The 25,503-nt window shown below is 51.9% G+C and overlaps 1 protein-coding gene across 4 annotated transcripts; it reads left to right on the top strand.

Annotated features, from left to right (window-relative positions):
* Nucleotides 1-377: 377 nt before the first annotated feature.
* CCDC136 (coiled-coil domain containing 136) lies at nt 378-25,417 on the top strand. 4 transcript variants are annotated; one of them, XM_040644032.1, is made up of 17 exons: nt 391-477; nt 2,059-2,307; nt 2,384-2,458; nt 6,103-6,426; nt 8,990-9,101; nt 9,682-9,850; nt 10,122-10,262; nt 10,598-10,756; nt 11,034-11,204; nt 11,629-11,814; nt 13,449-13,643; nt 14,133-14,360; nt 15,808-16,305; nt 16,635-16,856; nt 17,928-18,209; nt 18,898-19,203; nt 25,077-25,417. In XM_040644032.1, the coding sequence occupies exons 1-17, from the start codon at nt 462-464 to the stop codon at nt 25,185-25,187; spliced, it is 3,444 nt and encodes a 1,147-aa protein (XP_040499966.1). In that variant the 5' UTR covers nt 391-461; the 3' UTR covers nt 25,188-25,417. The 4 variants fall into 4 exon arrangements, with proteins under 4 accessions (XP_040499969.1, XP_040499966.1, XP_040499967.1 ...); XM_040644033.1 differs by lacking the exons at nt 17,928-18,209; nt 18,898-19,203; XM_040644035.1 differs by lacking the exons at nt 13,449-13,643; nt 14,133-14,360; nt 15,808-16,305; ... (1 more) ...; nt 17,928-18,209; nt 18,898-19,203 and adding an exon at nt 21,041-21,147 and having other exon boundaries at nt 378-477; nt 25,077-25,176.
* The last annotated feature ends 86 nt before the right edge of the window (nt 25,418-25,503 follow it).

The following is a 25,503-nucleotide window of genomic DNA, read 5'->3' as shown; positions in this document are numbered from 1 at the left end:
CTTACACGCACCACCTCATCCTTTCAACCTCATCTTCCCTGGCTCCTGCCCTCGCTTTCATCCTTGCCCGTCTCCTCCCTGTCCCCTCCTGGCTAAAGAGACACACACCCTTCCTGTCTGTGCTGGGAGAGGAGCCTGGAGCCGGGGATGCTGAGGTTGGGCAGCGCAGGGCGGGGTCCCCGCAGGCCCAGCTCGAGGGGCGGCTGAGGGAGGGGAGTCGCAGGCTGGGCAGAGTGAGCCAAGCACTTCCACCGGGATTAAAAACTCCAGGGCTCCAGAGGGCTGGAAGGCACGTCCCCTTCTCTCTCCCGTGCACCCCAGCCCCCAGCCCCCTAGCAACCCCCGTGCCTCCTCTCTCCCTGCTCACAGGACCCACAGTGACCACTTTAGGCTCCTATGAGGCGTCTGAGGGTTGTGAGAGGAAGAAAGGCCAACGCTGGGGGTCCCTGGAGCGGCGGGGGATGCAAGCTATGGAGGGTGAGTTTTCCCAAAAAGCTTTCTTTCTCTCCTCTCAGCCAATTTCCCTTCCCTTCTCCTACCCCGTCTGGTCCCCAGAACTCCCAGCCAGGACAGAGCCCTTCCTCTAGCTCACCTGAGCCCCCTCTACCCTTCAGGTCTGAGTTCTACCCCTCCTCAGGGTTCAGGCTTGGAGGGAGGTTCTGGGTACATCCCTTTGGGGCCCTAATCACCAGTTAACCAGGTTGTGTGTCCCAGGGGAGCTGCCAGACAGAGAAAGAGGCCTGGTTGGACAGAGCTTTGAAGCAGCCTTTCAGCAGGGGGTTTGTTCTCACTGCCACCCGACCCAGATCCCAAGCTGTCTCATATTTTTGAAAAGCAGGGAAGTGAGCATTCTCTTTCTGGTGCCACCACCGCTACCCTTGAGTGTAAGCCTTGGGGCTTTGGTTCCCTAGGATCTCTTCCGGCCTGAAAGAATTGCCTGGGAGGGGACAGGTGAGGCCAATCTTCCAACACTCAGGTATCCCCACCTCACCCATGTGACTTGGCGGTTGCTGCCAACACCAGGCCCCTGGAAGGATGCCGGTCCGCTTTCCAGAACTTCCTGTGAAGTGTCCCCAGGTCCCTGCGCACACTGTGTGGGCAACCCTGCTTCCCTAAGGAGGACAGATGACGAAAGGGGTCCTGGATGAACCTTAGGCTGCTGTCATGAGACCAGGGATTCAGAATTGTAAAACAAAGCAAATAATCAGTATCCTGACAAAATGTCCCTATTTCAAGTAACTGCATTGCAGCAAAGGAGGGGGTACTCACCAACCAGAGGCTGGGGACCAGTACGCCTCCATTTCTTAATGCATTAAAATAGCAGGCTTTCTTGTACACGCAAGTACAACCTGGGACTTGAAACCTGAAAACTGCCCTATGGTCAGCATGGGAGGAGGGGTCTTACAACACTTGGGAAGGGGAGAGGCCTCCTGACGCTCCACAGAGAAAAGGAAGGTGGACCTTGCAGAAAATTTCAAAAAGGCTATGTGATAGAATCTATTTGAAAGCGCCCCTGTGTTTGTCCAGTAAAACATTTAGAGTCATTACATTTGGATGCTTTCTTTCTCTAACTACTGATAGGCAACCCTTTCTTATTATGGAAATGCTAATTTCTCCCAAGCCACCTGGATAATTTTTTAACTTTGGAGAAACCCCAAACTGCAACTTTTGCCCCATTCAGCCTAAAGACAGGCCCAGTGTCTGAATCCTTTCTTGAGGGCTTGTCCCACTCCGCAGGGACCACCAGCACTGGAAGAAGCAGGTATCCTTGTGCAAGCTCACAGGGCTGACCAGCACCCAGCTGCTCAGCTTGCCCAAAGGCAGTAATGGGAGGCCACCTGGTACAATCCTGGTCCAGAAAGGGCCGGGGAGGGGGATGGGCGACCTTACACCTGAGGACTCATCGCGAGGGCAGCTGCTGCCCAGGGACTCCTTGGGGGGACACCAGGTGGCACTATTATACCATTTCTGCCCTGGGCTGCTGAGCTGGAGGGCCCTTGAAGGACTCTGGAAAGGAAGTTGACTCTGACCCCCTGGTGGGATGGGTTTCTCCTCTAGGGGAAGTGCTACTCCCAGCTCTCTATGAGGAGGAAGAGGAAGAGGAGGAAGAAGAGGTGGAAGAAGAGGAAGAGCAAGAGCAGAAAGGTGGCAGCGTGAGCTCCCTGTCTGTCAGCAAGCACCGGGGCCTGAGCCTCACGGAGACAGAGCTGGAAGAGCTGAGGGCCCAGGTGCTACAGCTGGTGGCAGAGCTGGAGGAGACCCGGGAGCTGGCAGGGCAGCATGAGGATGACTCCCTGGAGCTGCAGGGTGAGTGGCCGGGAGGGGGCCAGGGGGCCGGGCTCGCTGGATCCCAGCATCACGCCTGCTCCCCGTCTCGCCGCAGGGCTCCTGGAGGATGAACGGCTGGCTAGCGCCCAACAGGCAGAGGTGTTCACCAAGCAGATCCAGCAGCTCCAAGGTAATTGCCAACACTGGGACTGGAGGGAAGGGGCCATCCAAGCACTTGTGTCCTGAGGGTTTGGCTGAAGCATAGCAGACAAATATAAACTCATTCGGTACTTTCTCCTCATTTTCCCCTTACCATTCTCACCTTTTTCGCCTTCTCTCTCCATTCTCTTCTTTACCTAATATCTGTTCTTCTTTGCATCTCTGCCTGACTCTTCTGCCCTCCTCTGCCCTTTCTTGACCTCTCATTTCACATCTCTCTCTGGCTGACACTCTCCCTTTTCTGTCCTCCAGCTTCCTCCCTTCACAACTGTATCCCTTTCCCTTTGCTTTCCAGGTCAGGGGGCAGGTAATCAGGGCTGAATACCAAACCAGACTGCTTTTTCCTGTCCCTACAAGGGCACCATGGGAAGAGCAATGAGCCAATGAGAAGTGACTGAGGGGGACTCTGCATCTTTTAAGGGAAGCAGATGAGAACCTTCTCTTGCTTCCTGGGGCTGAGCTTGTGGCCCCAAATCCCTTTCTTCTAACGCCCACATCCCTTTGTCTCTGGAAAGCAGCAAGGCAGGCGTCCCACATTCCACTGCAGCACCAAAAAAAGAGGCAGCTTTTGTTACTTCCATGGGCTTCCAGAAGGTTTAGGGGAGCTGCCCTAGAAAACAGCAGGGACTCTCCAGGGAGAACTGAGATCAAACCAAAAGGAAAATATAAATGGAGAAAAAGGAAGGCCGGGAAGCAGGCCTGGAGAAGAACAAGCAAAAGTGGAGGAAGGGGAGGAAAAGAAAAGGGAAATATAAAAGCCAAGGTAGATGCAGGAGAAGTAGACAATGAATGGGAAGAGGGTGATGGAGAGAAATGGCTGGAGATATGTTGTATCTGAGAGAACAGTGTGATCATTGGTCTTGGATCACCTAGATTCTTGGGCCCAACTCTGCCACGTAACAAGCTTTAGGATCTTCAGCAACGCACTTTTATCTTCCTGAGACTCAGTTCCTTATCTGTAAAATGGTGCTAATTTATTTGTTTATCTTCATTTATTGAGTTCCTATATGCTTGGAGGATAAGCTATGAAAAAGACAGACCAGATCCCTGCCCTAATGAAGAGTATATTCTAATGGGGAGAGGCAGAAAATAAACAACCGAAGTTCAAGGGGCAGTAAATGCTATGAAGACAATATAACAATATGATATAGAGAGTTGGGGTGAGATGAGAATTTTTTTTTGATAGGGCAGTTAGAAAAGTCCTCTTTGAGAAGATGACATTTGAGCTAAGGCTTGAATAATGAGAAAGATCTGAGAGAAGAGCGTACCAGGCAGAAGGAATAGCAACTGTAAAAGCTCAGAGGCAGGAATGAGCATGCATTTGAAGGACAGAACAAAAGGCATTGCAGCTGAAGAGGAGTGCGTGCAGAGACTCCTGGTAAGAAAGAGTTCTGAGAGGCAGGCTGAGGCCAGATTACAAAGGGCTTTATAGGCCAGCTGGGAGGTTTGGTTTTTATTCTAAGTATAGTAAAAAGACGTGGGGTGGGGGTGGGGTGGGTGTCTTATATTGAAGGTGAAGCCCTCAGGACTTCTGATGAATTGAATAGGGGGGAGGGGGGGAGGGGTAGGAATAGGAGAGACAAGAAAGAAGGCTTTGCCTTGAAAAACTGGATGGACAGTGCTGTCATTTATTGGGATGCGGAAGAATGGCAAAGAACAAGTTTGAGGGCTAAGGGAACCATTGGAGACATGTTTTTACATGTTGAGTTCGAAATGACTATTGACATCTAAATAAATATGTTATAAAGGGGCAGTTGGATATATGAATCTAGAACAAGGGGAGAAATCTAGAACAAGGGGAGAAATCAAGGCTGGAGATATAAATTTGGGAGTCATTAGCATATACATGGCATTTGAATCCCTGAGCAATCACCATGAAATCACAGGGCAAGATACAGGAAGAAGAGGAAAAGGTCCAGTCCCAGGGATACTCCAGTATTTGAAGGTCCAGTAAAGGAGATATGAACAAAAGAGACTGAGGTAGGAGAAACGGCAGGAGCATTTCGTGCCCTGGCCGCCAAGAGCCGAAAGTGCTTCAAAGAGATAACAATCAATGTCAAAAGTTGCTAAATCTAATGAGATGGCCATTGGATCTGGCAAGACGGAGGGCTCTGAGATATTTCAGTGAAGACAGAGCCTGACTGGATTGGGATTAAAGAGGAAAGGGGAGGTGAGTACAGATAATTACAGTAGTCATGTTTTGAAGAGAAGCAGAGAAATAAGGGGAAAGGAAATGAAGTCAAGGGAGAGTTTGAGGGGAGCGGGTTTGAGATAGGACTCACTACACTAGATCATTTTTGTATGATGAAGGAAACTATCCAGGAGAGCAGAAAAAAACCTTTGATTGGAGAAGGAACATACTCCTTTACAAAGAGGAGGGAAGTCAGTAGAGAGGCAGGTCGGCAACTATTTGGGAAAACAAGTTGTGGACCGACGCCTTACTCGGTAGGGTTGTTTCTGCTGAGCACAAGCCCTCAAGCAAGTGAAGGGCTGCGAGCCTGAAGACGCCTAAGCCCCACCCCGCGGGAGGAAATAGGGGCCGTCCCTGCGCACGCGCGTTGCCCGTTTCCGCCAAGAGGGGGCGCGCGCGACCTCAGAGGTAGCTGGTGTTAAGAGGCCGTTCCGGCCGCCACAGCCCCGCGGGGGCCGGGACCGGCCGGCGGCGGGGGGGCCCCCTAGGGAGACCGCTTGCAGGGGGGCCGACGAGATGGAGGCCATAACCAGTGAGTAAGAACGCACTTCTCTGTCCCACAGCCCAACTCCCGGGCCTTCGGGTTCGCCCCGACGGACCCAGACCCCCTGTCAACTGGCGCTAGGTCTTCGGAATCCGGGTCCCGTCCTCCCAACTCCCGGCCAGGGCCCGCCCCGCCCAGTTTTCGGATAAGCCCCTCCCCCTCGGGCCCGCAAGCCCCGCCCTCCCACCCTGGGCCGGTCTGCCCCTTCGTGCTCCAAATTATGAGCTTGCTTGGCTGAGGAAGACCTTCCTCCAGTCTCCCGTGGCTCTGAGAAAGGCATTTTTTTAGGGCCAGACCTCAGAGGGGAACCTAAGGGAAATTTGAACCCTAACAGCAAGGATGTAGTAGGGAAGTGAAAGGCATAACCATGTTTGGTTACCAGTTGATGAGCCTACATTTGAATTTCAGCTGTGAACTCTAAATACACGCTAGGGGCCAGTTCTTACCACAGGCAGTTCATGGGAGCTGTGAGGCTCTGTAATTTCTAAGCTTCCAGACTGAATAGATGAGAATAGTGTGTGTAAATTTTTTTAGTCAGGGAAATTTTGGAACGACTCAGTGCATCAGCGAAATACTGTAAATTAGTTTTGGCCTTCAACGTAGAAGCACTTAGTACTTTCTGTTTGCAGTAGCCCAAGGTGTTGCTTTGGTGCCAGAATCTGCTTCTGTACTGCACCTTACTGCGTGGAGTCCCTCCATTCCCTTCATAGGTATTCCTTTTATTCCATAGCAGGTGAAGCTATACGTCGCTGATGGGGTAGAGACTAGATTGCCAGTAGTTTTCAGATAAGAAATAAGTCTGCCTTTAACTTTCCGCCTCTAGAACATGGTAGATGAGTTCACTTATGCTCTTGACCATCCCACCCTCTGGGCTTTGCAGGTGAGCTGCGGTCTCTACGAGAGGAGATTTCCCTGTTAGAGCGTGAGAAGGAAAGTGAACTTAAGGAAATAGAACAGGAGTTGCACTTGGCTCAGACTGAGATCCAGAATCTGCGGCAAGCAGCAGAGGATTCCGCGACTGAACATGAGAGCGACATAGCATCCCTGCAGGAGGATCTCTGCCGGATGCAGAATGAACTCGACGACATGGAGCGCATTCGGGGAGAGTATGAAATGGAGATCACCTCCCTCCGTGCAGAAATGGAAATGAAGAGCTCTGATCCATCCAATAGTTTAAATCTCTCAGATTACTCTGAGATGCAAGGTATGAGAGGACAAGCTTTTTTCCTTTCTCTCAGTAAAGCCAAGCAGAGGGAGTTAGTATCCAAGAAGATGGTGGAAGGTGGTCTTAGATCATGAATTGGAAACCTCTAGAAAAAACCTCCGGGTTGAATTCAAGACCATAAGGGAGATACCCAGATATCCAGATATCACGTAACCAGTCAGTGGTGGTATAAGAAATAGCGCTATGGAGATGTACCCTGAGAATTCTTCCTCAGAGAGCCATTGATTTGTTGATTTGACGATGGGAAGGCCCTTCCTGAGAAGGTCTCCAGTTCCGGGCTGGTCACCTTGGGAAACTACCTGCTGCTCTGGCACGGCAGTTTGCCTGGCCTGCCTTATGGGGGGGAGGGGGCTTCAGTCCTGCTCCCAGGTCCCAGGATGCTAATGCTTAGGCTCCTTGAGCCCTCTCCAACGTAGAAGTTTTAGGGTGCAACAAATCAGAGCACAAGACAGCTGCAGAGGAAGAGAGGTTATTTCCAGTAATACATGAGGTACTAAAAAGCTTAGAGCTCTGCTTTCAGACAATGAGTCTCCCAGCTAGTTGCTAGGATTCATGACATCAGAGAGTTTGCCTTTATTCTGAGGCTAGATTTATGATCTGGGTATAATGGGAGGCCCTGTTTTAGGCCAGGTCAAGCAGAGGCAGTCAACAAGGAATCAAAGAACTGCAAGTTTTCCCAGCTGTAACAAGCTTCTCAGAAGAGCCTTTGGACTGGTGGTGCCAGGAGAGCGAGGCCAGCACAGTGGGAGAGCCTGGGTCGAAGTTAAACAGACCTGAGTTCTGAATCTCAGTTCTGCTAATTAGTGGGATGAACTTGGCCTGGTTATTATCTCTCGGAACCTTAGTTTCTGTGTCTGTAAAAAGTGGTTAATAAAACTTTACATCCAGAGGAGATCCTGGAACAGGAAGGGACCTTAGGGAAAATGGAGAGAAATCTGAATAAAATGTTGAGTTTAGTTAACAGTAATATATGAATGTTGATTCTGAGTTGTGACAAATGTACCCATGGTAAGATGTTAACAATAGGGGAAACTAGGTGAGAGCTCTCCCAGGGAATTTTGCACTATCTTTGCAACTTTTCTGTGAATCTAAAGCTATTGTAAAAATTAAAGTTTAAAAAAAATAATAATAAAAGAACCTTACAGGGCTATTTTCGGGATTAAATGAAATGCCTAGTATGTTGAAGTACTCACAGACTAACTGAATGTGAGGCTGAAACCATCAAGTCTAATGCTTAGCACATGGTTGGCTTGTATTAAAGATTAGTTTCCTTCCTTCCATGATAATCTGCAGTATTCCAAGGACTTTTGATTGGAATAAAGAGGGAACATTAGACGTGAATTTCTGGGTGTTGAATCTTACAGCAGATAAGATAGGCCTTGTATTCTGATTGGAGCAACATTCTTTAAATATCAGAATTGGTATTCTAAGAAAAATAATTCTTTTTTTTTTAAAGGTTTTGTTTATTTGAGAGAGGGAGAGCGCAGGGGGAGGGGCAGAGGGAGAGGGAGAAGCAGACTCCCTGCTGAGCAAGGAGCTCAATGCTGGGTCTGATCCCAGGATCCCAGGATCATGACCTGAGCCAAAGGCAGGCGCTTAACTGACTGAACCCCATAGTCACCCCTAAGAGAAATAATTCTTAATCAGGAAGAAACAAGATAGATAGGGGTGTTTATATGATTGCAGCTTTTTTTTTTTTAATTTTATTTCCTTTATTTGAGAGAAAGAGCACGAGTGGGGGATGGGGCAGAGGGAGAGGGACAAGCAGACTCCATGCTGAGCAGGGAGCCTGCTGCAGGACTCGATCCCAGGACCCTGGGATCATGACCTAGCTGAAGGCAGCCGCTTAACCGACTGAGCCACCCGGGCGCCCATGATTGCAGCTTTAAAAACTACTGGTACCTGGTACTTAGGGAACATGTGCTAGGACATTTCAGCGAGACCTCTGCTCATGATTGAGGATGATATGTGGGTCTGGTTGGGATGGGCTCGTCTGTCAGCAGATAAAAGATCATTAGAAAGAATTCTTGACCACATGCAGGCCAGTGTATTTGGTGTGGTGATAAAGTAAGTAAAAGGATGTTCAGGATGCCGGAGTTATCTCCGAAAGGCCAGGACTGGTGGTGTGACAGCTGGCAGTTCACATCCCTCAGCTCTTGTACTAAAAAAGCAATAGAAAGGTAATCATAAACAGTTCAATGGAAACTTGAAATACAATAACCCAGAAACTCAATTAAAACCTTCACGAACTCCTCAGATCTCAAGACCCTGCCTCGGTTGGGGTTTTGAAGACGCGCACACAGGGCAGATCTTCTGGGCAGATGAAAAGAAAGGCAGCTGTCTGAAAGAGGACAAAGACACATAGCAGTGTGGAATTTGGAGGGCCTTGTCTCCTAAGCTGCTGCATGTGGTGTCTCTTCTGTCTTTAGAAAAAGAGAAGCTACTCAGCCTTCTGCTGTCTGCTTTCTAGGCAGGAAAATGAGGGGCTGATTACCAGTGCGTCTTGCCTAGGCTCTCACACGTCTCCATTTGTCCTCTGCAGAAGAGTTGCAGCAACTGCGGGACCGCTACCGCTTCCTGAACGAGGAGTACCGGGCCCTGCAAGAGAGCAACAGCAGCCTCACAGGGCAGCTTGCTGATCTGGAGAGTGAGAGGTACAGCCAGCAGGCTAGAGGGACTCTGTAGGACTCTGCCTTGGGCTTTTCTCTTGAGTAGAACCAGTGAAGGCAGATGCCAGGCTAATGAACGTCCCTCTGCTCCTGGACAGCCGGTCCTTTCCATGGTATCCAAAGGGTATGGATGCCGCCTAGAAGCAGGCATGGAGATCCAGCTGTCTCAGGACTGGGGTTCTAAAATTTAGTTTTCTTCCATTCTAGGCATTGGGGTCTGGTTTGTTCTGCCCTAGAGTTGATCAGAAGTGATTCCTTTGTTGTCTACACAGACTGGATTCACTCTAATGGTATAGGGCCTCCAGATTAGAGCTGGCTTGACACGAGGCTCAGCCTCGAGCCCAACTAGACTAACACTCTTAGGTCTCCGAGAGCCAAACATGCCTTGATCGAGGTGCTGGGACTTTTTCTTCACCTTCTCAGCATGTTTATTTGGGAGATAAACCACAATAGAAGGCTCTTTACCATCTTTGCCTAAAAGAAAGACATCAGGACCAAGCACACTTAGCAGGTGACGCCCGGCAGAGCACTTACCCAAACATGGCTCTGGGGTTCTGGATCACAGGACACGAAGAGCAACCGAAAAGTGGCTGGAGTCCCAAATGCTAAAGGATATGATGTCAGCAGAGTCTCAGACTTCAGAAATGGATTTTCTAGAACCTGATCCTGAAACCCAGTTGTTGCGACAACAGCTTCTGGGAGCTGAGGAGCAGATGCACGACATGCAGAACAAGGTAGGGGAAGGCAGGCACCGTCGCTGTCTCTCTTTTACCCTCTTCTGGCCCGCGGTAGAAGCATCTCCTTAGACACAGGGCCGACAAAGGGGGCATGCACTACGGCAGGAGGTAATACTCTGGGGTCTCGCTTGCTTGCCTGCCTGATGTAAATATTCCAATGAAAGGAATGTCTTATTCTTTCCAAGCCTATTCTCCCCCCCCCAACCCTTTCTCGAAGTGCACGTGGCACGTATCCTCCCTCAGCTTTTCTGTTCCGTCTCCTGCACAGTGTAAGGAGCTGTGTTGTGAGTTGCAAGAACTACAGCATCATCGTCGGACCAGTGAGGAGGAGCAGAGGCGGCTGCAGAGGGAGCTCAAGTGCGCACAGAATGAGGTGCTTCGGTTTCAGACTTCCCACAATGTCACCCAGGTAAACACTGCCGGGGGAAGGGCATTTGGGGAGGGCAGAAGGGCCTCCGTGGAGTTGCTGCCTCGGGGAAGGATGAACGCAGAGCCAGCTTGCGCTCTGCTGACTCTTAGCCTGCGACCACGGGTACAGTCTCCTGGAGACCAGTCGGAGAAGTCGCGTAGCGTGGCATTCTAGAGATGGTAGTCATTACTGAGTGCCTGCCTCAGAGAAGACACCCAACCGTAGACCTGTGGGAGCTCCTCAAGATGCTACGTCTGGAAAGGACCCAAACTGGTCTGTAGAGGGGTCTGCTGTTTCTTGAGAGTAACCGTTCTACCCACATCCTCCCACCACAGAACGAGGAGCTGAAGACCAGACTCTGTGCCCTGCAGCAAAAGTATGATGCTAGCCAGGATGAGCAGAACGAGCTCCTGAAGGTGCAGCTACAGCTTCAGTCTGAGCTCCGGCAGCTCAAGGTCTTGAAATCCACAGTCGTAGAAAGCCCGAGTGAGAAGGTAACAACAAAAGGAGGTGAGGGGCAACTGAGGTGCTGAGAGGTTTTGGGGAAGGTGGCCGAGAGCGGAGTTAAAGTAAGGGCGGCTGCCAGCTGTGCGGCACCACTGGCTGGGGCCTCGGCCACCCGCGAGCCCCGCACCGGACGAGAGGACAGCCGGTAAGCGAGGGGCAGGGAGCAGGCAGGCCTTAGACTGTCCGTGTCTGAGCGTGACTCAGGCGGAAGAGCGAGCGGGTTGACAAGCCCAGAGGTCCTGCCCACAGCCCCCTCCACTGCAGGAGTTACTGTGCCGGCTCCAGAAGCTGCAGCTCCAGTACCAGCACATCACGTGCGAGAAGGATAAGCTGCTGGAAGTGCAGCGGCAGCTGTGCGGGGACCTGCGGTACCATGAGGCGGAGGTGCAGCGCCTCAAGGACATCGTGGCCTCTTTCCAGGAGAGCAGTGAGAAGGTAAAAGAAGCTCCAGGTGAGGGAGAACATAGCCAGGTGGAATCTTCTGTGAGAGCAATAATACCGAGGAGGAGGGGGCATCGTAGGAGTTGTGTGGTACAGCCATCGGTGCGGGGATAAAGAGGTGCCTGGTGGAAAGGTGGTCTCCGAGAGGCGTGGTGCTCTCCGCTGCCTTGGATTTTAAATCAGAAAGTCAGCCTATAAAAAGGTAGCTCTTTTTCTTCCCCACCTGCCCACAAAGGAAGCCCCAGAAGATCCCTGTGTAGAGCCTGTTAGGGTTCATCTCAGGTAGCCCCCATTGGGATGAAATTGGGACTGGAAAGGACTGAGTAGGCTCCCTTAGTCCCTGTGTGAGAGGTGAGAGGAGAGAGTGCAGCTGCAGGGGCTTCCGGGATGATGGCGGGGCCTGCCTCCCCTACCCCAGAACGCGGAGATGCACGCGCAGCTTCAGGAGATGAAGCGGCTGTACCAGACCAGCAAGGAAGAGCTGGAGCGGCAGAAGCGCATGTATGATCAGCTCGAGCAGGACCTCCTGCTTTGCCAGCAGGAGCTGAAGGAGCTCAAGACCACCAAGCCCATCCCAGAGGACAAGGGGAAATGTGCTACTAAGGTAATTGTACTTGAGAGAGGTGAGATCTGCTGGGTACTTCCTCTGGAGAGAGGAGGTGGAAGGGCAAAAGGTGGAGTCATCCAACCGAGGGGCTCGGTGAGCTCCCTGTCCAGGCACAGCTGAGTGTGCAAGTCAGGAAACAGGCAGAGTCCCACGCTGTGTAACTTTTAAAGTTTGCCTTGATCTTGACTTTGAGGCCAAGCCACAGCTTAGTAGGTTCAGTACAGCTGAATCCAGTCTGAACACCAGAAGGTTTTGCACTTGATTCCATGTGTGTAGACATTTATACTTTGTTATTAGGATTGGAGTGAGATCTTGTCATTCGTGGAGGAGAATATACACAAAAGCCCACATATACAACTTTTCTCGTTAGACCTAGAAAGAGGAGGTCCAGTTTTCTCAGGCAGATTGCAGATGCTCTTGTCAGATGACGTGGTCTTGTGCCTGGAGTGCTGAGTGGATGTTAGAAGGACCTAGGTTCTTCCAGGGTTTACTCTGTGACTTCCGAAGAGTAAAGTTCTCTAAGCTTGAGTTTTACCCTCTTTAAATCGAACAGAATACTATTCTTTTCTCACTTGCTTGTGGTAATAAATCCTGGTAGTGATCAGTAAGGCCTTCCTTATTCATTTTCTTTTTCTCCATAGTGTGTAAAATGCAAGTCATTATCAGTTACCCTGTGTTGAGCACTTTCAGCTCCTGATCACTGATAGGAAATGGAAGGTGTTGAAACATGATGGAGAAAAGGCACGAGATTCTCAAAAGCTGGTGGAGCAGGTCACCTTCTGCCAGAATACTCAGTGGCCCCCACCACAGCCAGGAGCAGGCTGTGTCCCCGGGGAAAGGCCTTCGGAAGACCCAGAATGGGGAGGTTATTTGGACCACTCGCAACAGTCCACCTGCCTTTCTACACCCAGGCTCACATTTCCTTCTTCCGCTCCTGCTCAGTTTAGAGGCCAGAGTGTCCATGACTTGCTCATCCCCTCCCCTCCTAGTAGAAGAGATGGTGGAGAGGGAGAAGCATGCTGACACGGAGCCAGCTTTTCCTCTTGTCCTAAAAACAGCATTGTGATGAGTTTGATATTAGAAGGTTTGGGTTCTTGGAATCATGGGATAATTTAGTCTTCTCAACCCAAATTCAGCAATAGCCCATATTTTTCTAGAGATTTAAAAAGATGATTATGAAAACAAAAATGGGGACAAATCGGGTGACGTTTTTATTGGTAAGGAGTATAATTAGGTATAAAACCAACTGGGGATGATGGCAGTGACAGGAACTAGAACTCCCAGCAGGGCAGGAGAATGGTGTGTACCACAGGAAGGGCCACAGGAAAGGAAGGTGGGGACATGAGAAGGGAGGGGTGTTGGTAACACTCCCCTCACAGGACTCTCGGAAGGGACCAGTAGATGAAATTGGCAGCATAACCAAAGAGTCCTGAGCAGCCTGCTGGGGTTGCCCGGTACCTGTATGGGTGCAGCGTGGCTTGGGATGGTCAGTCCAAGGGAGGGAGCCCCGGGTGAACCACAAGGGGCAGGAGAGCACAGAAGGGCTCTGCAAGCCGGCCGGCCGGCCGGACAGACGGCGTGGAGCAGCGCCTCACAGAGTAACCGCCCCTCCGCCCCCGCCCCGCCCACAGTGTGACGCACTGCTGTCCAGACTGACCGAGTTGCAGGAAAAGTACAAGGTCAGCCAGAAGGAGATGGGGCAGCTGCAGATGGAGCAGTGCGAGCTCCTGGAGGATCAGAGGAGGATGCAGGAGGAGCAAGGGCAGCTGCAGGAAGAGCTGCACAGGCTCACGTTCCCGCTGCCCAAAGCTGGCCGCCTCCCTAAGGTAACCCCAGCCAGGGAGCGGCTGCTAACTAGCGAGGAGCTGCTTTGAGGAGCTTCCGAGGGGTGACTCTACTTGGGAAAAAGAACAGGGTGGGGATCGACCCTTTTCTTTTCTGCATCAGCTCCTCCTTACTTTGTCACCGATCTCTTCAAACCAAAAAGTTCAATATAGCTGATTAGGGTTTTAGATCTTAAGATACGTAGTATCTGTCCAGCATTTTCTCTTTACGTTTGTAGTCCATCTGGGGAAAATACACTCTGAGAGAACTTTGTAAAGTACAGGATACCTGCAAACATACGAGATCGGGGCTAGTCACCTAGTGGGTCTTCGTAGAAGGACCACTCCCCCACCACACCGACCCCGTCCCAGATGGCTGTTCAGAGCCAACCCAGAGACTCCTAAGGGAAGGGTCCCCAGCAGGAAGGAGACACGGGTCTTCCCACGTAGCTACCACAGTTCTGCCCGCTTCCTTCCCACTCCACCTCGCAGAGTCAGGAGCTACTTACAAAGTTACAAGACCTGTGTGAACTACAGCTGCTCTACCAAGGTATGCAGGAGGAGCAGAAAAAACTGATCCAGAATCAAGAAAGTGTGCTCAAAGAACAGTCAGATCTGCATGAAGAGCTGCATGTGTTCAAAGCATCTCGTTTCCGGGATGTGTTGGAGAATCCCAACGATTCCAAATCACCTAAGTCCTCCAAGTGTGGTCACGACAAGGTAACAGAACAAGAGGCAGGGAGACAGTTCTGGGGACAACAGCATGGTAGGCAAGAGGGCTCCTTGGAAGGGTCAGGGTTAGGAAGGCGTGTCTGGCCAAGAGTAAGGATGAGACTAAGGCCCCCTTCTTCAGCCATGACCACCCCATGGGCTCATGAAGATGTGGCTTTAGCTATGGCCTGAGGACCTCAGTCAGATACATGCCCAGTTGAAGCGCTGTGAACACTGAGAACCGGGGGGACCCGGGAATCTAATCACCTGATAATTTGATGCAGCCCCTTCCACATCATTTTCCAGATTTATAATATGAACTTAGTGTTTGTCTGGATTCCTTGGGACTGACTCTGAGCGTGTCATCCTTTTCTCCTGAGCCGGTTGATAATTAAGCAGTACACTTGCAGAGATCAGAATCTATAATCTTTTGGTGTTCTACCTGAGACAAATCTGGGGCCATTCATTTCCAAGGGAAGAATTCTTAGCATGTGGCATTCTTGGTACTGGCCATGCTGTCTTCATTGGAACTTTGGTGGCCATAACAACCAGGTCATGGGGGTTAGACTATAGAATCTGTGCATGGCAAGCACCAGGAAAGGGTCCTGCCTCTGAGGTCACACTGGTGGAGATTTCCCCATAAGTCAGTCTGGGGTTGGGGGATGATGCATTTGGTCTGAGGTCTCAGGGTGGGCAAGGAGGAGCAGGTGGACAGTTTCAATTTAAGGCTATCCCTATTCATTCAAATATCAGCCTGGATAGGGAGAACCAGGGAATTGCAGAAGTCCAAACTGAGATTTGGTCGGATTCCAGGGGCATCAGATTTCAGCCTGGATAACACAGAGACCAGGAACCAGGTATAACTATTTCCTTAACCGATCAGATCTCATCCTGGGCACTAGCAGCCAAGAAGCCAGGCCCAGAGGGCCTGGGAAACACGCCCAGAGGCCAGATTCAGAATTGGGGCAGGAAGTAAAGGGACTTCTAGTGAGACCTTAATTCCAGGTCCACATCTTCCGAGGGAGGCGTTCTTGTAGGGTCACGTTCAAGGGCCAGGGCTGATGTAGAATTGGGGGCAGGGGAGGGGACTAAGCTCCAAGGTCAGGATAATGGGTATGTCCTGACTGAGAAGAGGGTAGGGTAGGGAGCCTGAGTGTTCTTGATACCCACTCAGCTCTGCTGCAAGGAGAGAGGGATATACCAGAGTTTAGAAACCAGCAGAAATGGGAGCCTGGAAATCGCAGAACGTCTGCCCTGGGTGGATTTTCCCCCATGAGCGAGTAGCTGATGCACGCCAGTAGCTGCAGGCGGTTAAAGACCTAGGCTGTGGTGAGACTGGCGTGTAGGCGTGCAGGGCTCTGAAGTGTGCTCTCAGACGTCTGCCCCAGGAGGGGTGCAGCAAGAAGGCCGGCAGTGTCTGGAGTGATGGTCATGTCTCCCCACCCACCCCCGGCAGTCCAAGCTGATCATCGCCCAGATGCAGGCTCTGCAGGTGCTCTACGAGGGCACGCAGACCGAGCAGGAGCTACTGCAGCAGGAGCAGGGCAGGCTCCTTGAGGAGCGGAAGAGGCTGCAGGCCGACCTGCAGCTCTGCCTGGAAGAAATGCAGCTGCTCCAGGTCCAGTCCCCTTCCAGCAAAATGAGCCTGGAGAAGAACTATGGCAGCATGGCCACCAGCAGCGAGAACTATCGCAGGAGTTACGGGAGCGGCATCGATGAGAGTGAGAGCTATCACAGGAGTTACCGCAGCACGCAGGCCAGCGACGAGAGCTTTCTCAAGAGCTATGAGAGCAGCGCCAGTGCCCAGGAGACCAGCGAGAGGAATTACTGCACCGGCAGCAGCAGCAGCATCTATAAGAAGAGTTACGGCAGCAGCAGCAGCAGCTCTGACACCTGCCACAAGAGTTACGTCGGCAGCACTGATGACGAATCTGCCGAGCCTGAAGATACAGAGGTAAAAGTAGCCAGATGAGAGGTCAGACAGGGAGAGAAGCCTCCTGTCTTACTAAGAGATAAGTCACCAGGGAAGGGTGCAAGAAGTGAGGTGGGCGGCAGGGTCAGAGCTGAGCTGGGTTGCCGCAAATGAATGAGGCACTCCGTCTGTCTAATGTCGAGAGGCCCCCATCACAGCCAAGGTGCTTTCTGGGAAGAAATAGAGAATTCGCCCTGGGCAGCTTCAGATCCTGCCACCATTGTTCTGCACCCAGGATGGGGCCTAGCAAAGAGCGGGGTGGAGGGCAAGCCGTCCTCAGGGTGCGGTCATTACTCCTCCACCCTCCGCAGCACTGTGAGGACATGGTCGCCACGGTGGTGATCAAGCTGCAGGGGGTGCAGGCCATGTACCAGCTCAGCCAGGAGGAGCACAACCGGCTGCAAGACCAGATGAGAAAGCTGCTGGACAGGCAGAAAGAGCTGAAGGAAGAGCTGGACGCCTGTGAAAAGGAGTTCAAGGAGTGCATGGAAAGCCTTGAGAAACCCACTGCCTCCCCAGCCGACAAGAACGAGGTAACTGCTATCTGGGAGGCAAGGTTTCTTCTAGGAGCCCCTCGAGCCAGAGCAGGTCATAGGCTCTAGCCATTTTGGAGAGGCTGGGGAAGGAAGGCCAGGAGCTCCCTGCTTGCTCTGCATAGTTGCCCCCTCCCTGGTCCGAGCAACAGCACGGGGGGGCTGAATCCCCGGAGGCTGGGCCTCTGCCACAGCACTGGCGGACGTTCCTTGGGGGCTCGCTGTGCTGAGATGCACCCGTCATGAAGACTCTGAACAATTCTTCTCTTTCTCCTTTCACCACTTCTCTCTTCTGCTATGTCCCAGAGCACGTCTATAGAGTTCTATTTTTTCATCTTTAGTTAATTTGGGTGTACTTGTCTCTTCAACTAGATTGTAAGCACCTCGAGAGCAGAGACTTGCTGCCTTTCGGATCCCTTATAATGCCAAGAAGCGTGCTTTGCGTCCATGAGGGATGGGACAGAAGGCATTCTTTCCGCCCAAGAGTAGTCCACAGTCCAGCGGGACTCGCTGTGCGCGTGGGAGAGTTCAGACAACAGTCAGCCCCGGGGGCCTCGGTTGCTTAGTATTGTTACCGACCAGAGAGACTGTGATGCCAGATGTCAGGGAAGACAAAACCAGAAATCAGGGAGCAGGGTTGGAGTCTGCCTCTATTTCCGGGCCAAGGTGCAGGAGCCCAGGCACACCGTCAGGAGTGGACCACACGGTTCCTTAGGTAGTTGTACCTGTGAGAGAACTAGCTTGGGCAAAGTAGGAGTTTCCATCAGAAAGCTGTCCATAATAAAGGCCCACGCTTCAGAAGGGGCAGCTCTGTAGTTATTCCCCAGACAGGTCCCAGTAAAAACCTGATTTAAATCATCCTTTTGTGATCGCATTAGGTGTAAATCGTCAGGTGCCCATTTAGAAGCTCTGCTACCTCCTTCGAGGCTCGTATCCTGCAGTCTAACGTTTCCTCTCTTGTCTGCTCCCCTGTGGGCCTTAGCAAGGCAGATTCAGGGGCGTGGCCCCCAGGCAGGGCCCGGGTGACCGATGAGGCCGGTCCGCGCGTGACTGGCCACCCGCCCCCCGCAGATCAGAGAGCTGCAGGCCAAGCTGCGGGAGCTGCAGCTGCAGTACCAGGCGAGCATGGACGAGCAGGGGCGGCTGCTGGCCGTGCAGGAGCAGCTGGAGGGGCAGCTGCAGTGCTGCCAGGAAGAGCTCCGCCAGCTCAAGGAGAAGAAGGCCTCCGTTCCCAGAGAAACCAAGGGGAAAAATGGCAATGAGAATATGAACAAAAATGCCAATGGGGTTAGAAATAAAAAGTTGACCAGACCAAGCCTGGACAGTTATGAGGGCAGCTGTGAGAACGGAAAGGTGAGTAATAACCTTAGTAGCCTGATAAGCAGAAAGGCAGAGGAGGTCTTGGGAAGAAAAATCACCACCACCATTCCAGCCAGGTGAGGTATTTGTAGAGAAGCTTCTGGTCTCTCTCGTGTATTAGGGTAGTTCCCTCTTGGTAGCAATTCCGTACTCCCTTTTCCTACGAAGTGAAGGGGAGTGGAACACAGACCTCTTACACCTGGGGGCACAGCCTCAAAGGACCGTAGCCCCTAGGATGGACAACGGCTCCAATTAGCTCAGCCCAATCTCCCAGGGCCCCATTTCTTGCTGGGTTATGTGCCCAAGAGCGGGACCAAATGGATGAAGAGAAGGAATTTATTTGAAGCAGTGGTGTACTCATACTCATATGTGGGGCGGGGGGGAGGGGAATAGGAGTTGCAGTCGCCCTGCAGGGGTCGCAGGTGGCAGCTGAGGGGCAGAGCCCAAGACTCTGGCTCTGGTTACTGTACGAAATGCCAGTGGCCAGATGGCCGTGTGGGTCCAGAGAGGCTGGGGTGACTGCCCTCCACACGGCGCGCAGGGAGAGAGACTCGGTGCCAGGACGCGGTGCCTGCGTGCCGTGCCGGGAAGCACAGTGCCCTGGAGATAGTCCATCTCTGTCCTGAAGGTGGGCATCTTCGCGGTAACCGCAGCTCCCCTCCTGCCCTGCCTCCACCCACAGAGTCTGGAGGTGGTGTTGTACTACAAGGCCAGCCACACGGATTTACATGACCTAATACAAGAGGAAGTGGAGGCGGGAGAGGAGGAGGAAGTCAAAAAGGACGCGAAGAAGGACTCCTGCAACGAACTGGCTTCTGTGCGGTCAGAGCCTACGGATATTAAGTCGGCAAAAGCTGAGGAGGGGTGTTCTGCAGAGTCCCAAGAGCAGGAGGGCAAGGAAGAAGACAAGAAAGATGAGAGCGACAACGATGCTTGCCCCGAAGCTTCAGAGAGCAGCAACCCCCTCAAGCTTTCTGAGAGCAAAAAGGTAACCGGTGTCGAAGGCCGCATCGAGTGGGCAGTGGGCTGTGGGGCTCAGGTGCCCTGGTGTGGCGGGCTGAGCCGGCCCGAGGATGGACTTCTGCAGGAGCGGCCCCGAGGCCTGGCGCGGGGAGAGTGGAGCTGGAGCCGGGAGTGGCGGAAGCGGGCTCTCCCCGGGACGTGGCGGGCTGAGGCCAATGTGCTGTGGACCTGTGTCTCAAAGATCGCCTCTTCTGGGAACCCGGGTGGGGCCGTTGCAGTCCTGCCTCCTTTCACCGCATTTGCCCTCCATCCTTACATCAGGAGGTCTTCTCCCTTCACCTCGCGCCGCACTGAGGACCTGGCTGGCATGGGGCCTGCTTCAGGCTGTCGGCCTGCGTCAGTCGCTCAGTCCTGCCTCCTTGAGGCGCCCTGTTAGGTTGACCTTTGTTGTTGCTCCTACGGGTGAGGGGAGGCAGGTGTGGCTTACGGGTTCTCTGTATTACAGGGCATGAGGGTAGGGGCTGGGGGTGGTCAGAAGTAATAGAATATTTGAGTCTGCAGGGCAGAGGCGTGGACCAGTCTGGGGAGAGCAGCCAGAGCCCTGACCCTTTAGTTGCTAGATCTTGAGAGGTTGGGATGGGAGCATCCTGGGTAATGCACCGGCCGTACAGAAGCATTTCTGTGTTTAACTACTGGGACATCTGCACAGGTAGGTACCAGCTGAATTCCTGCGTGAGTTGAGGTTCACTGGGGGCTGGGATTCCCTGAAGAGTGAGTACTTCCTGAATCAGTCCTCCGTTTACGGTGCAGGCTCTTTCCATCTCTCTAAACACAGGGGAAGAAAATAAGTCTCTTGTGGTGGGACGTCCCAGTCAGCTCTAAGGCTATCTGGAATTTTCTGGCATTTCGGTCTGCAGCACGGGCTAAGGATCTAGTGTGCAGGTCTCTGTTAACCTTGTGGCAGAGGCCCATTACTTAGGACGTAAAATGTAGGAGCAACCGCAGCTTCTTCCCCAGTGCTGTATTTCTTCGAATTCATCATATTCCACCACATGCTGGTTCAGAGCCTGCCTCCTCGATTGCCTTGCCTTGGGTGCACATCTCTAAACGCCAGACTGGATCCTTGTACTTCAAAGTCGAGCGCGTTCCTTGTGTCTACACGTGGAGGTGTCCCTTTGCGTCCTCGGGTCCCGCACCTTCTGCAGGCAGCTCTCACGGTGTACGTTACCGCCTGCGAATTCCCTTTCTCTCTGGAAGATTGTTGCCGTCCAAGAACTAGCACTTCTCCCTGTTAGCCTGTTCTAGTGCATTTTGTCTCACAACAACAGCATTAGACTCCTAGGGGATCGTAGGGGCCAGGGCCCAGAACACTGAGATTTGGCAGAGAGCAGCCAGACCAAGTGGGCTAACGGAGGGACGGGTGGCCTGGCAGGAGACTGAGTGACCCAGGAGAAGTATCTGTCCTCCTCATCCGGAGAGCCTGGCTTTACTCTTGGAGCTTCCCTTTTCCGGAGTTACTGACCTACAAGAACGGTCTAGTGCAGATCACCCCTGCTTGACGAGACGTGAAAGGCATACGGCAAGCCAGGCAGCTGGCCCCACCACCTGATTTGGACCTAAGCAGCTGCTTAACCCATTCAGGTTTGCATCCTCCGCAGGTGGCCAGTGGGAAGAGCCAGGCCCGAGCGAGCGCAGAGATCGGCTGCCCTCACTGCCTGTTGTTTAACCTCTTGATCTCTTTCTCTTTCCCCTTTGTTTTCTCATCTTCATTATCCGTTGGATTCATGTGTTTCTGTCTTTTTATACCACCCCCCCATCTCCTGGCCTCTCCTTGTGCTTCCTTCTCATTTGATATGTTGCAGCCATCCCCTGCCCCCGAGCCCCCCATCTTCTCCTTGCCTCTTGTAGGCCTGGTGGTCATATCGGCTTTGCTCTGGTGCTGGTGGGCCGAGACGTCGTCCTAACACAGGTACTGGTATCGAGTCCTCTCCTTCTGAGGGGTAGAGGGAGGGTGCAGGTTGCCCTGGCCTCTCCTCTTTGCCCGTTCTGTCACTTGCTTCTTGCTTTAGCCATTTGACAACAGGATGCTCAGGGCTGAGGTTTAGCCCTGGCTTCTCCTTGGGCTACTGCAAAGCCCGTAGCACCTCTGAGCACGTCTTCCTAGCACATAGGGAGTTGGAATGCATACTATTGACATGGTTTGAGTTTCTGTCCTCTGGCTGGGAAGACTTTGGGTGATCCCAGCACTGCTGCTACTTTGAAAAATGCCTGACCACTTCTGATGAGTGGATATCTGTCTGCAAGGCTGACCTGAGTGCTCTTTGTCTTTGTTTAGCCCCAGAACCAAGCTTTCACTACTGTCACCACCCAGGATGGCAAAATAAGGCGCCATTGCCTCCCCCGTTGGATGAGAGAGGAATTTTGGAGTGCTGTGACCAACCCCCAACCCCAGGCCTAACCCCCCGCCCAGGGGCGTATGTATGAGGGCAGCCTCAGTTTGTCCTTCAGACTTGATGAAAATGGAACAGAAACCCCTACCGTGTTGTGTTCTTCCTACTGAGAAGTTCTCTGGTTTGGGACTTCTGGTCTTCAGAATGCCAGGAAATATTTTATAGTTCTCTGTTTATCCCTTTTGGGTCCAGATTCTATTGTAATTCTGGACAGAATGTGGTACTGGTGACAAGAACGAGATGCAAGTATTCTCAGGGCACCAAGGCTGACATATTCTGGGCACCTTCCCCTTGGCTTTGGTCCATGTAATTTGGTCTGTCAACAGGATACCAAATTTAGGAGGCAGACTGTGGTGTTAGGGCCCAAGGTAGAGCCCTAGGGTTCCACCTGTCTTTGGAACCCACAAACTATTCTCTCCTAGCCTGTTCGGGCTCCTTTCTCCTGTTCCCCTGCCCCTCCACCACTTCCCACCCCTGCAGATGGAGCGCAGCTGGCTTAACATCCCGGTAGCTGAAGCATCTGTCAGTAGCACTCACCAGCACCCTCTTGTCCTTCCTTCTCCCCTCACTTTCTTTCCTCTTCATCCTTTCTCCTCTTTAAGGCGGTCCACTTACTCCCCACAAACAGTCTAACTCCTTTAGTGACAGGCGCTCTCCCTATACCTGTTCTTCCCCGTCCACATCTAGATTTCTCAGGCCCTAGGGGAGGAGATCCAAAGCATCTGTCCATAATCTCAGCCTCGGCCAGGCCCACGCAGCCAGGCCCACGCAGAGTGAGAGGGAGGAGCTCCTGGGTCAGGGCGCTCTTGGGGAGCCTGGCTGTGCCCCACTCTGCAGCTCCCAGTCCAGGAGCTGCGGCAGCGCAGCGCTGGAGAAAGCATGGCTGACTGGAGAACCAGAGACAGACTGGGCCAGGTTCTCTTAGCCCTTAGCCCCAGGGGGCAAAATGCATGTTGGGAACATTAGTTTCTTCACAGGGCAGCAAAGAGTGGTAAAACCTCTGCTTTCCTCATGTGAGGATCGCAGGAGTTCATGTTTATGGAAGTGCTTCATAAAGGATAAAATACCTCATAAATAATTTACAAAGTGTATACTTACATGGTATATACTATGTGCCTGGCACTGTTCTAATCACCTTACATATATTAACTCCCTTAATCTCTGCAACAACCCAACGAGGTGGCTTTTATTTTCATTTTATATGTAATAAAACTAAGGCATGGAGAGGTCAAGTAATACCGCCAGGGAATGGTGAATTGGATTCTAAGGACTAATATTAGCAACAGCTAAAATTCCCACCTCGCTTCCCCCTTACCATCTCTCCTCATCTTGAGCAGTTTTCCTTGGTTGCTTGCACGTAATTAGGAAGACTCCATACTTCTCTTCACACAGTCTCCAGTGGCGTTCGCTCTCTTGACAGCTAACGTCACGTTGTTAACTCGCTGTGTGTATAGCTTATGAAGCCCCTTTGCATATTGCATATGCTAGGTATCCTCTCCCCATTTTCTACCTGCAGTTGATATTTTTGGATCTGAGGCAGAATTTTTTATTCATTCCTATTAAGTACAGTCCGTCGATGTAACCTGTGGAGGTTGGGTTTGCTTTTTCATTTTTTAACCTTGGCCTTGCGGTTTCAAAGGATCCATTTCCCTGCCAGCGCCACATCCCCCTCAGGGGCGACTGGCCTACCTTCAGATATTCATGTGCATTATTTTTTAAAAATTTTATTTATTTAAGCGATCTCTACACCCCACATAGGGCTTGAACTCACGACCCTGAGATCAAGAGTCGCATGCTTTTCCAACTGAGCCAGCCAGGCGCCCTGTTCCCGCGCATTAAAGATGAGGGCCGAGCCTCCGGAGTGTTGTCTCTCCAGGCTCCCTTTTTTCCAGATCATTGGCCACTTAACAAATGGTCACACAGCAACCTGTGCTGGTACCATATTCTTATTTCCTCCTGTTCTGTCCAAAGAGATCATGGAAAATCCGTCAGATGTCTTGATAAAATCCAAAAACATTTCTTCGATCTGTCGACTTAGTAACCTAGTCTGAAGGGAAAGCCTGATGTGACTCAGCCCTTTGGAAGCAGCCCTGCACTCATCCAGTCTGGAACTGGCCTCTGGCTGGTATAAAGGTACCAGTTCACATTTATGAGCCCAGCTCTGTCCTCCATTTTTTTTTTAATGAAATTGATTTATTTAAGCGGGAGGGGGGCGGAGGGAGAGAGAGAATCCCAAGCAGGCTCTGCACCCAGCGCAGAGTCCGATGCGGGGGGATCTCACGACACTGAGATCATGACCTGAGCTGAAATCCAGAGTCGGAGCTTAACCGACTGCGCCACCCAGGAGCCCTGCTCTGCCCTCCTCTAAGAACAGCAGACTGACATTTTTAGCAGTGTACATTAGGATAGAAGCCCCTGAACATGTAAATACTTTTTCTAGCTTCCTTTCCAGTTATTTTCTTACATAAATTACTCTGTATATGCACCTCCAGCATTGTTTTGCTTTCCATTTCATTTGTGCTGCTCTTTTTAGTAACTATTTCTACAGATGTAGGAGGTCTTCTTTGCTCTTTATAGCTGGCTTAAAATCCTCTTTTTAGTTCCATTAGTCTCTGAGCAAATGCGTTCTTAGCATCGATAATGTACTCTGCTCTGACCTAAAATCATCCTCCTGTTACTACGCCATAGCTTATGACTCAACCCAAATTCTGTCTTTCAAGTAACACAGTAAAAAAAGTAATAACAATAGGAACCCTTTCCCTAGGTATGTATTGTCCACGACTTCATGTTCCCTGAAGGATGCTGCTTTGTTGTCCCACGAATCAGTCGGGTTTGCCGTGGTCGGCAGAGTCTGGGAGCCTCAGGAAGTCTGTCAACACGCTGGTGCCCGGGCGTGTTGTAAGGCATTTGCCTCCCAGGGCCAGTGACCGGCTTCCTTGAGTTTCCTCACACATTGTCCAAAAAAGATCTGGGCTGCCCAGGAAGCTCCTGTTGGCCTGCACTCTGTGGTGTGCTTTCTTTCCTTCCCCCTCAGCCTTACCCTTTGAGTGTGTCGCTCCTGCATAAAGCCAGCGAGGCGCTGCTGCTTTTCCCAAAGACCCCAATTTACCCTCTTTGTCTTGCCATGGCACTCGATCCTTTCCCATTGCAACCCTCCGGATACTCTTGGGTCTGCCTCCTGAGCTCGCTTTTACACGCGGGAGCTGGCATTCTCGCTCCACTGGGCATGAATACACGCGGTCTCCTCAGGTGATACCCCTAGCGTTGTTCCAGATACCCAGCGCTGCCCGAGCTAAGACCGCGTTGTCTCCGGCAGTTACCCAGGAGGTGAGAGAGACCAGACCATGAGGTTCGTGATGTCTCTCCGGTGCCAGTAGACAGGGGACTCTCTGGCTTAGGGAAGGGTTCAGAAGGCCGGGCACTCACCATTTGTCTTTGGTCCCCACAGAACATGTTTGGGATGTGGAAGCCTATGGTGTTCTTGGCTATTGCGGCTGTGGCTCTGTATGTGTTACCCAACATGCGACCGCAGGAGTCAGAGTTCTGCCTCACGGAGTGATGGCAGACCTGGGCCAGCCGAGGGGGCAGATCCCCAGTGGCCACTACCCTCAGCTTTGGGCAGGACACACTGTGCCAGAGCCCCCACCCCACCCATGTGTCCCATGTGTCCCCATCTCCTTAGCCTCAGTCACCCAGGCTGGAAAGGTTATGGGGAGCTGCTGGCTGCCATCTCCTGCCTTGTATAAGAACCTGGGTTCCGTGTAATTAAATATCAACCTAATTACCTGAGACTTTGTGGCTTTTTACTTGTTAAATACCTCACAACACAACGAGGACAGAGCGGTTCCCCTTTAACCAGGTACCTCACATAAGGA

The sequence above is a fragment of the Ursus maritimus genome, unplaced genomic scaffold (assembly GCF_017311325.1).
Source record: "Ursus maritimus isolate PB19 unplaced genomic scaffold, ASM1731132v1 scaffold_3, whole genome shotgun sequence".
Classification (NCBI taxonomy): Eukaryota; Metazoa; Chordata; class Mammalia; order Carnivora; family Ursidae; genus Ursus; species Ursus maritimus.
This window is presented reverse-complemented; position numbering and strand designations above follow the sequence as displayed.

Bases quoted from the DNA above. Each gene is read 5' to 3' on its own strand.
- CCDC136 (XM_040644032.1), top strand. The intron at 2,308-2,383 runs GTGAGTGGCCGG...GTCTCGCCGCAG, and splicing joins TGACTCCCTGGAGCTGCAGG to GGCTCCTGGAGGATGAACGG. The intron at 10,263-10,597 runs GTAAACACTGCC...CTCCCACCACAG, and splicing joins CTTCCCACAATGTCACCCAG to AACGAGGAGCTGAAGACCAG.